This window comes from Letharia columbiana (assembly GCF_014066305.1).
Source record: "Letharia columbiana isolate WasteWater2 chromosome Unknown Sc0000002_s0, whole genome shotgun sequence".
NCBI classification, from domain to species: Eukaryota; Fungi; Ascomycota; class Lecanoromycetes; order Lecanorales; family Parmeliaceae; genus Letharia; species Letharia columbiana.
In genome coordinates this window covers 1,159,753-1,170,993 of record NW_023501038.1, presented here as the reverse complement: position 1 = coordinate 1,170,993, position 11,241 = coordinate 1,159,753, and the positions used below count along the sequence as shown (strand labels likewise).

The 11,241-nt window shown below is 45.4% G+C and overlaps 3 protein-coding genes across 3 annotated transcripts; 1 reads left to right on the top strand and 2 right to left on the bottom strand.

Moving 5' to 3' along the window:
- On the top strand, window positions 1–3,456 carry HO173_001334 (uncharacterized protein; the record flags this gene model as incomplete). Its single annotated transcript, XM_037303274.1, has 4 exons — window positions 1–376; window positions 666–2,329; window positions 2,384–2,677; window positions 2,737–3,456. 4 exons carry the CDS (start codon window positions 1–3, stop codon window positions 3,454–3,456), a joined length of 3,054 nt encoding a protein of 1,017 aa, XP_037169921.1.
- A 791-nt stretch (window positions 3,457–4,247) lies between these two features.
- HO173_001333 (uncharacterized protein) lies at window positions 4,248–6,255 on the bottom strand (the record flags this gene model as incomplete). Its single annotated transcript, XM_037303273.1, has 5 exons — window positions 4,248–4,523; window positions 4,587–4,744; window positions 4,798–5,754; window positions 5,837–6,151; window positions 6,213–6,255. The coding sequence occupies 5 exons, from the start codon at window positions 6,253–6,255 to the stop codon at window positions 4,248–4,250; spliced, it is 1,749 nt and encodes a 582-aa protein (XP_037169920.1).
- Window positions 6,256–10,342: 4,087 nt separating this feature from the next.
- Window positions 10,343–10,741, bottom strand: HO173_001332 (uncharacterized protein; the record flags this gene model as incomplete). Its single annotated transcript, XM_037303272.1, has 1 exon — window positions 10,343–10,741. The coding sequence occupies one exon, from the start codon at window positions 10,739–10,741 to the stop codon at window positions 10,343–10,345; it is 399 nt and encodes a 132-aa protein (XP_037169919.1).
- Between the last annotated feature and the right edge of the window lie 500 nt (window positions 10,742–11,241).

The window sequence follows — 11,241 nt, the reverse complement described above, 5'->3', positions numbered from 1 at the left end:
ATGGCACAAATGGCCATGGCACCATCATTTACTCCACACCCTGGCATGGGCGGCCACCCTGGCGTTGCTCATGGCGGACAGCCAATGGCCCATGGACACCCTTCGAATCAAGGTGTACCCGGAGGACAACAGCCTGGAGTCTCGATGGGGCAGCAAATACATCCAGGTATCACAGGGCCGGGAGGGCCTCAAGTCAGCCAGGCGGGACCTATGATGGGCGGAATGATGCAGGGTGGCGGACCGCCAAGTGTATCTGGGGTTGGACCAAGCCAGCACGCATTGTCTCACTTGAATCCACACCAAGGACAGATGTATGCGCAGCAGCAGCAGCAGCAACAGCAGCAACAGCAGCAGCAGCAGCAGCACATGCAACTCTGTAAGTTACAGGTTCCTTTTCCGTCATGATTGTACGATTTTTACCTCGGCCTTGGATGATCATCACCGCTTGAGCAACCCCAACTGCGCTCGTGGTGCTGTTTGCTCGATGTTCAATCAGCATGCATATCTCCGCCCAAGCTTCGCATCAGTCTAAGGATCATTCTCCAGGATCATTCTCCAGATACAATCTATCTAAACTACTCAAGTTCCCACCTTGTTCCGCTACATGTAATTGTCAGCTTCATACGACAACGACTTATTTCTTTTCGCTGACAGATTATTCTCAGTAGCCAACAATCCACAACTCGCCGCACAGCATCATGCACAAGCACAAGCCCAGGCTGCAGCTCAACAGCAAGCCTCGCAGCAACAGGCCCAACAACAACAGCGTATTCTACAGCATCGGATGTTGATGCAGCAACAGCAGCAAAATGGAATGGTTCCCAATAATGGCAATCAGGCCATGAACCAGCAGCAGTTCCTTCAGAACAATGCCGCCGCCATGCGCGGCGTGCCGCTACCTGCCCACCTACAACAAGCCCAGCAGCAAACTCACCAGAACGCACAAATGCGGGCACACCAAGCACAACAGGCTCAGTTGCAAGCTCAGGCTCAGGCTCAGGCTCAGGCTCAAGCTCAAGCTCAAGCTCAAGCTCAGGCTCAAGCTCAAGCCCAAGCCCAACACAACGCGCAGCAACAAGCTGCAGCTCAACAGCATCAGCAGCAGCAGAACGCCCAGCAGAATGCCCAGCAACAAGCTCAGCAACAAGCTCAGCAGCACCAACAGGCACAAATGCAACAACTCGCTTTACAGCAAGCCAATCAAGCGGCAACTACGCAAGGCCAACAAGCTCCGCAGCCGCAAATGACCGTTCAGCCTCAGGCACCAACTGGGCCTGACCCTGCTGCTGCTGCGGCGGCGGCACAACAACAGCAGCAGCACATTCAAATGCAGCGACAAGCACAACATGCGGCGCAACAGCAGCAGCAACAACAGCAACAGCAGCAGACGCAACAGCAGCAACAACAGCAACAGCAACAGCAGCAACAGCAGCAACAGCAGCAACAGACGCAACAGACGCAACAGCAGCAGCAACAACAACAGCAGCAGCAGCAGCAGCAGCAACAGCAACAGCAACAACAACAACAACAACAAACCCAAGCTGCCCAAAACCAGGCTGCTCAGCAGCAACGGGAGCAGCAACAGCAAGCTCAGCAACAACAGCAAGCTCAACAGCAACAGCAAGCTGCTCAACAACAGCAAGCTGCGCAACAGCAACAGCAAGCTGCTCAACAACAACAGCAAGCTGCCCAACAACAACAACAGTTGCAGCAGCAGCAACAGCAGAATCAACAAAGTCAACAGCACACGCCTAATCCGCAACAGCAGCAGCAAGCTCAACAGCAACATGCCCAGCAGCAGCAAGCGCAGCATCAAGCCCAGATGCATCAGCAGCAACAACAACAACAACAACAACAACAACAAGCTGCTCAAGCTGCAGCTGCAGCCATGGGCCAGAATCGTACGAACCACATGAGCACGAGTGGTATCCTGAAGCTTCTCAGTTTTGCCGATCATCTCAGCCAAAGTTCCGAAAGCCCTAGCCCAAGGTCTCAGCTGAATGGACGACTGGATGAAACTCACCAAACCCAAATGCAGACCCGCAAGCAGGCCAATGATCTTGCATACTGGCACTCGTTCGTAGACAGCTTCTTCTCTCAAAAGGGTGTGCTCAGGCAATCATTATGGTCATCAGAAACTAAAGAAGGCAAGCAATTCGAGCTATCAACGCCGAGTTTGCCAAGATACTACTGGGCGTATTTCAACAGTGGGATTACAAATATACAGATGACATTTTCAAATGCTATCGAGAAGAATCTGCCTGGTGTAGGCCATTCTGTCGAAAGCCCCAAGTCAAGCTTCGTGTACTGGTTCACAAACGGCCATCAGGTATCTTAATGTTCTATCACAGCTTTTTTTGAATGCATGACTGACCTAGCATAGCTTGTTTTCCAGGGTAATCTCAGGTGTCAATTTGACCAGAATTGGAAAATCGACCTTCTAGAACTGATCACGCTTGAGCACAACGAATACGTGCCTCGGCAGCAGCTACTTCAAAGCGCTGCAGAGTCTCCAGATATCAAGCAGTCCCCCAACACCAGCAAGGCTTCTGGAAAACGAGCTCAGCTACAACGGCAAAAGCAACAGCACGCTCAAGACCAGCCAGCGCCAAGGCCAGTACCATCGTCAATGGTGACAGAATACGGCATGACTAAAGGTGCCCAAACATATCTCGAAGTAAGTGACTGCCAGAGCTCCTACTATCGCGCTCTAGACTCACCAAACCACCCTATCAGTTGGCAGAAACCCTTTCAATCATGGCCAACCTCTTCTCCTTCGCTCAACACCACGACCACCTCTCCGCCTCTGACGCCCTTGCCCAATACTGCACAAACATCTCCGCCCAACAACACCAACAACACCAACAACAACACCAGCAGCAGCAGCTGCTGCAACAACAACAACAACAACAACAACAACACCAGCAGCAGCAGCAGCAGCAGCAGCAGCACCAACACCAACTACAACAACAAAATCAACATGCGCAATTCAACCCTCAACTCCACCACCCAGGCCAGCAACAACACAATTTGAATCCCCAGTTGCAACAACCTGCTCACTTCCTGTCCCCCGCCCAAGCCGCTCACCTCTCTCTTCCTGGCCAAATTAATACGAATCCCACCGCCTCTCCCGCCACTCTTTCCAACCATCCTACCCCCTCCATGCAAAATCTCGCACTCCAAAACTCGATGGGAGGTCCCACCAGTGTCGGAATGGCTCATCAAGCCTCTCATCAGGGTACCAATCCGAGCAATGCCGGTACGCCCGCTGGTGGGAGTGCGACTGCGAGTCCCAATGTTACGGGAAAGAGGAGGCGACCTAGTGGTGCGCAGGGCAAGGGTGAGATGGGAGAAGAGGTGACGGAGGTCAACGGCGTTGGTGGAAGTGGAGGGCAACTAGGCGCGAAAGTGAAAGCCAGTCCGAACGTCAGAGGCAAACGGCAGAAGAATGGATGACGCAGAGAGAGCGAGACTGGGGCAGACCGATGGGGACAAGGCAGGATACGGGTACTAGGGGAGGCTTATCTTCACGATTCAGCGACGGCGTTCATGAGAGGTGGCGGAGAGGAAGTCATGCCTTGCTTCTGGGTTGGCTTAACGGAGTAATGGGGTTATGACAGGAGCGAGGTATCTTTTTCGGGTGGACAGGGCGAGATCGTCTAGCAGCTAGTAGCAGCGCCTGGATATAGATATGCTACGGCGAGAATCCTCATTGGATATCTTCGCCTTGATTCTGTATCTATACGCAACAAGAATGGACTAAAGGTTTAATATGCAATCACTTCTTGGATGAAATCTCTATATGGGTGTGGGTTATGTACGAGGAAAGGCTCCGAAGTGGTGTGATAGCTACACAAGAGAAGCCATATTTTCCCAGCCAAATTCCTATAATCAGGAAGAGTTCTATCTGATGGCCCGGCTCGCAGACATGGCGTTTCGTCAACATGAAAAGCCTCGCGCAACGGTAACCACGCCCCCGTTGCCACGGTTCAGCAGCGCCACGGATGACCCCGAAAAAGTTGGTCGCGCATCTTTTGAGAAGAGAGGCACATCGCCGTCTCGAGTCTTGATATGCCAGGGCCAAATCCAGTGAAAACGTAACCTCGAGCTTTCACGTCAATGAATAAATGTATGTAAACGTATGCTGCCGGGTGGTGTATCACGTTTCGTCATAGTCATCAAGCATTCATTGTTCACGCATGTTTCGAATTTCGTACGTGTCACGCATGTCGATATCACGCATCACGTCACGAGCCTGGAGGACCTTGAGCTTGGGGGTTTTGCTGGCCTTGATTCTGGGCTTGATAGCTAGAATACCACAGAGCGACATAGTTCTCATAGCCGCCATACGCTGCATAGGGATCCGCTCCTCCACCAGGGCCGCCGGCTTGTTGTTGCTGCTGGGGGCTTTGTTGGTTACCATACGGCTGCTGATACTGCTGCTGGGGTTGGGAGAAGTGTGGGTCGTTGTTGTATTGGTTTTGGTAATCTGGGGGTCGACCGCGGCCGCCATTCTTCTCTTGCTGTGGGAAAGAATCAGAGGAGTGACTGGGTTATAGAAAGGTAAGGAGGATGAAGAGGCTTACCACTGCGTGGACTTTCTCCATGATGGCGTTCTTCGCTCGCTCGATGGAGTCTCGCGAGCCCACGAGCCCGATCTCGCGTTCGAAGTCTTGTCCAGCGGCTGGGGAGACGTTAATCTTGCAGCCCGTCGTATTTTGCATGTCCTTGATCGTTTCGCCCCCTACAGAAAACGGTTAGCGGTCGCAGATGTCCTGTAAGGTATACGATACGCACCTTTGCCAATAATCATGCCAACCGCCTCCGATGGCACGGAGATTCTATCGTTGATCTTCTCGCCTTCTCCTCCACCAAATGCAGGTCCAGCTCGGTCACGAGGATCCCCACCTTTTGCAGCCAGACTCTTTGTATCACTCTCTACAATCTCCATTATGAGCTCCTTGGCCATAGCTGCTGCTTGTGGCGTACCAATGAGATTCACTGGGCGCAGACCGTTTACGCTCTTTTCCTCTCCCACGATATTGACATGGCATGTGCTTCGCTCTTGCAAATCGCGAATAGTCTCTCCTCCCCTTCCTATGATTAGGCCGACAGTGCGATTGGGTACCATGATCTGCGAGGTATCTTCTCCAGGCCGGAGCGCGGGCTGCTGCGCTCCTGCGACCTTTGGCATGCTTCCTCCCACGTTCATGTTGCGATCCGGGGGCGGAGGTGCTCTGCCACTTGCTGAAGGACCATTGCCATTTTCTTCAATGATGCGGAATATCTCGACCTTTGCATTTTCTCGCGCCGCACGGCTGCCAGTAATCTTACATTGGCGCATTGGCCCGCTTTCCTCGGGGCCAGTGATGAATTGTACTCTGGTCGAAGTATCTGCCTCCACACGTCTCAAGTTCTCTCCCTGACGGCCAATAATAAGACCGACTAGATTCGATTCTATAGGAATTGTCTCCACACCTTCATCACCTGCGCGGCTAGGTCCACCGAAGTTTCGTCCTGGGGGTGGACTAAATCGAGAGGCCGGAGTTGGGCCGCCGAAGCCCGGAGAAAATGATCTCTCACGTCCGTATTGCAGAGCTATCTGTCGTCGTGGTTCATCGCGACGCTCGTCACGGTACGGGTTATGGCCGTCTCGAAAGCCATCTCGTGGTATACGGCCTGGAGATCTTGAACGCGATCGCGAGGGTCTATAGTAGCGTCCGGCTAATCGAGGATCGTTGTCACGGTTTGGTGCTAGAAAAGAAAAGCCTCTGTTAGCCTCCTGGGCACGCCATATCAAATCCATCTTGAAGAGAGGAGGAGATTGTAAACTCACTGTCACCACCGCGCAGACCAGTTTGGGAACCCCCTTTTTCTGCGGCGATACTACGCGCTCTGGTGACAGCATCTGCTAGACTAACCGAGCCTGAATGGACAGGTTTGACATTGCTTATATCGATGCTGCCTGAATTGCTTGGTTTCGGAAGCGCATATGGGGTTGCTCCTGGTGGAGCGCCTGGTGGAGGACCTGCTGGAGGGTACGGCGGAGGGTAAGCTTGAGGAGGATGCTGTTGTGGAGGAGCTTGATGAAGCGGAGGATGCTGAGGCGGAGGTTGCGATTGGGTCGGAGTTCCTCCAGGGCGTTGTGCTGCTGTTATATTTGCTGTCAGACCTAAAGGGTAGTAGCATGTCAAAGCGCCCAGAAAGCTCACCTAAGGCCGCCAGGATTTGTGAGATATTTGGCGGTTCCGACATAGTTACGAGTGACTAGGACGCTGAAAGCTGTGAAGAGATGAGAGTATCAAAACAGAGCCGGTCACCTATGCAGATTGCAGGGCTTCATGCTGAAGAACTGAGTACTGGTGTGGGGCAAGATGAATGGAGTATGATGGAATGTAAAGGTAAAAATTACCAAACTTGCGTAGAGCTCAGAATATTCGTGTAAGTAAAAGTGAGATGCCTCTAGAGAGTAGACCGAGAACCTGACGATTGGACGAAAACCAAAATCGCCGGCCGCAAACAAGTGCCAATTATGAATTGAAATTAAAAAAAGTGGCAAAGCGAAGCCCGCCCGACTTTTGTTAGCGCCATTCATAGAAAATTGTAGAGAACGTACTTGCCACTCTTATACCAGCCCACTCCATATTTTTACGGTGGTATTGCAATACCTCGGAATATCGTTAATTCTCGTTAGACGGCCAAGACGGCCATTAATGATCAGAGACCCTCTAGATCTCGTCGTCGCCCTTTCTTTAAGCGGGTCTCTTTCGCGAATAAGTAAAGCGATACTATTACTATTATAGCCTAGCAGAAGAAGAAATAAGAGAAAATCCGAGTTATTTAGATAAAGATTAAAGCTATAGCTAATAAAGTAGTTTTAAAGAAGTAGAAAGAGGCTATTAAACGTCGTGAAAAGGAGGAGATTATACATTATAAAGAGTAGGAGGAGTATATAACTCGTCTGAAGGCCGAGGTAGAGACTTTACGACGTGAGAAGAAGCTTAAAGAATAGGCTACTGCCGTCCGCTATAAGTAAGAGATTTATACTACTATCGTTTATTGCGAGAAGAAAGAATAAGTAGTTATATAAAGAGGTGCTAGAATAATAATTAAAGAGCTTCTAAATAAGATAAAGCTTAGAGAGTCTTATTCGTCTTAAATTCTTACGATAATAAAGAGGGATAAGGATATAAGAAATAAACTTTATAAGTACTCTATAAGGGCCGTGCTGAGGGTGTAAAATAGATCGCAAACGCCTATTAAGTAATTTAATAAGATTAAAGACCTATACGTTAAAGAAAGCTTCGATATTTATATCTTAAATATCGATCTTAATATAGCTATAGAATAATACGATATTAGTAATCTTAGTAAGATTCAAGAATAAGCGAAATCTACTTACTTTAAGAGAACTTATTAAAACTTTATTTTAAATATTATATCTATCGAATAGTAAAAATAGCGAGTTAAATTTATTACTATAGTCGAGTAATAGAAGCGTCTTAAGTATATTCTCGATATAGAGCTTATCTATATTAATTACATCGATCTTAGAAGAGATATTTAGATCGTAGATAGGCTTATATAATCTTCTTTTTATCGTTAAATAAGAATTAGTAATCTTAAAGATTAGTATACTATTATTCGCGATCGATAGAAGACTCTTAATAATTATCTAGAGTAATTAATTATTAAATAAAAATATTAGGCTACGAGCTATAAATATAAGAGTATCTACTAAATCGATAAGAATAATAAGTATTATAAGATAAACGCTATAATAAGAGAGAGATAAACTATTACTATTTAAGACGATTAGATTACTTAATATTAGCCTTCTTTATTTATATATAAGATCTTTATAAATATAAACTTTAGCGTTAATAATAATAGTTAGAAGAAGAAGAAGATAATTTTAATAAAGTAAATAAAGGCTATAATAGAATAGTAAATAGAGCTCGATTTATTAAAGAGTATAAAGTCTATAGCGAGTATAGCTAGTAAAGAAAGTTAGTCGTTATACTTATAGTAATTCTATTAGCCTTCCCTTATTAGCTTTCTTCTTATTAGCCTCCTCCTCCGCCTATATATCCTTTTATGCCGCCTTAATATTTTAATAGCTATTCACAGCAGCAGTCAATTAATACCTCTCCTCCTCCTTCTTCTCCTTCTTCTTCTTCTACTATTATAGAGATTTCGCGAATAAAAATACCGCCTTCGTAACAGTTAAGTTCTATCGGTGCGCGCACTAAGAAGGAGAATATTATTAAGCGCTTTTAGTAGTAAAAGAAGAAGAATATAAATAAAGCGGCGAGGAAGCTCTAGATCTATTAGATTTAGGCGTTTATTAAATAGTAGATATAGAATATAGATAATATAAAAAGCTCTATTTAACGCGTTTATCGATATCTATAAATATATAATAAGTAAAGATCTATCATATAATCTTCTTCGAGATTTAAAAGAAGATCTATTAGTCTTTAAGGCCTTATAAAGAGAAATTTATTAATATATTTATACTCTAGAATAATTAAAATAAAGATAGAGATAAAGTAAGGGATTTAATTAATATTATATAGTATTTTATCGTAATTACTCCGCGATCTCTATAATTAAATACTTTAAATCTTATTTAAATATCTTAATTTTATCGTTAAATATATAGTCTATAGTACTATACTTAAAATACTCTATTATAAATCTATTATAATTATTAATATTAATTATATACTTTAGAAATTCTTTAAAGTCGTTTTAAAAGACGTATCGAAAGGCTTAAAATAACGTTATATCCACGCCTTAAGAACGCTAAATATTAATTCGATAGAATTATAGTTAGGCGAGTATAAAGGAAGATACTTAATAAGATAGTCTTTAATCTATATAGTTTTAATAATATAAGAATCGATATAAACGCTAACGTTATCTAGAATAATAATACTACGCTTCTTAAAATACTTATTATAAAGAAGTAGTAATCGATTAATTAGCTAGTTAAAAATATCTTTCTTACTATAATAGCTCTTCTTAATTTTAATATAGAATAGATAGCTAGTAGTAGTATATATAGATAGAATACTAAAAGTATTACCTCGTCTTATATTATTATAATATTAAGTAGAATTATCGATAGAAGTATAAGCTATAAATCGCTATATCGTTTATAACTTAAATAATAACTCGTCGATAAAGATTAACTACTTCGCCTTAATCTAACTCATAAACGTTTACTATATAATACGAAGTATATTACTTTAAGAATCAATCCTTTAATTCTTCTTATATATAATTCTAGCCTATTTTAGAGTCCTATAAATAATAAACTTATAAACCTTAATATTCTATTTCTCTTTTAAGAACTATACTAATTCGTCTTAATATAGTTATAGCTTTTAACGCTAATAATTAAGAAAAGCGTTTAAAATAATAAATAAGAGGCTACGGTATCGCTCTTATATATAAATATATCTATTACGAGGATTACGGTGTTACCATAGATAGCAAGATTCCGCTTCTATCGATACGCTATCGATATACTGGAACGGGTATCCTCAGCTACGGCTTTAAGTCGTTAATAAGATTTAAGTAAGAGTTAAGCACGCTAGCGTATAAAGGGATCCTTTCTGAATAGTGGTATCGCGTCTGAAGTAAGGGCTGAGGTAAAATACTAGGAAAAGCGTGTATACCCACTAGCTTCAGTATCGCGAATGTTTAACTGAGGTAGCAGATGATAGTGGCTATTGCAAGAATGGCAAGTACGTTAAGACGCGACGCGGGTATCGGAACGCGCCTGTCGCCGTTAGCGTCTGAGGAGTGATGCCCATCTTCAACAACACTGGAAGTTTTGATCATCGCCGTCACCCTTGAACTTCGTGTCTGCTTTCATCTCATCTTTATCCTCCTTGCGCTCAAATGTTGGCCTGCAGTACATTTCTCATCAAGCAAAATTAAAATGACTCACACAGTCGTTAACTTTGAACACTGCCACTCTCAAACTACGTATTTTCCATCCAATTCATCTCTCTTTATGCGTTCAATCAAAGCGACTGTCCGAATTGGCAAAGTCTACAACATATGATGGGATGTTTCAGGATGGTGACCACAGAATCTGCCCTGCTCCCAGCATCCCTGCCTACAATGCTCCACTTGAAGTTGGTTTTCCCGCAAAGATCACTAGCTAGCGAATGATAAGGTGCTGTTTTCCCGTATGTTCTACACGTTCCTGCCTCTCACTTGCAATCTTGACTCCTAAGTCATCATCCTGATATGTAAGAGCACAATCAACACCCACACCCTGAACAAAACCATCACTAGCAAACCTCTCATTCCTAATCCCTCTCAATCATTCCCTCGCGTCCTCCTCGCTCTTCCTCGTCTTCTCCACCCAAATTTTCACCAACACCCAATCCACTTCTTCCGCCATCCTTCCATTTCCACAAACATATGTTCCCGCCCCTTTACTCCACAGCCCCCTGACACTCTCTCGCTCCTCCCACAGCAAGTGCTGCACATACTTGCAGCCCTCGCTCTCCTCCGGCGATCTAGTAGCTGCCCTTTTGACCTGCACCGCACGTTTCTCTTTCCATTCATTGAACTGGTCCAGGGAAATAGCGTCTTTTTCCAAGTGGCGACAGCCGATGAATAACAGCGTTGGAGCAACGGTGCGGTCAGCGGAGATGTGTTCCACATACTGTTGAGCAAAGGCGCAGACGGGGGCGAGGCCAGTGCCTGCGCAGATCATGATGAGAGGGATTTTTCGACATCGAGGGGTGCATGGAAGGCCTGATGACTTGGGCGCACGGTAACGTAGAACTTGGCGACTGGAGATAGTTCAGAAAGGTATGTTGATGCGGTGCCGAGGTATCGGTGTGAAAGGTTGGAGAGTGAAGGTGAGGTGAGAACGCTGTATGTTAGGGCGCAGGTGTGAGGGACTGCAGTGGCGATGAATAGATGCACTATTTGGTCGGAGGAAGTTAAGGTAAGTTGGGGACGGCAGATGGTGCTGCTGATGCTTAGCCAGCTGGTCGAAAATGCTGACCCTTTTGTTGCTAATTTCTTCGAGTGTGAGGGATAGAATAGTCCGCTGGGTGCTTTCGTCAGCGGTGCAAGTTGCCAGAATTGCAAGCTTTTTCTGCGTAATGGGCTGGTTGAATTCAACGTACGATGAGAGCAGGTTAAAGACGTAAGGGCACGACCTTGAGCTAGAGCGGCATGTTGACCTTCTCATACTTCTAGGCTAGA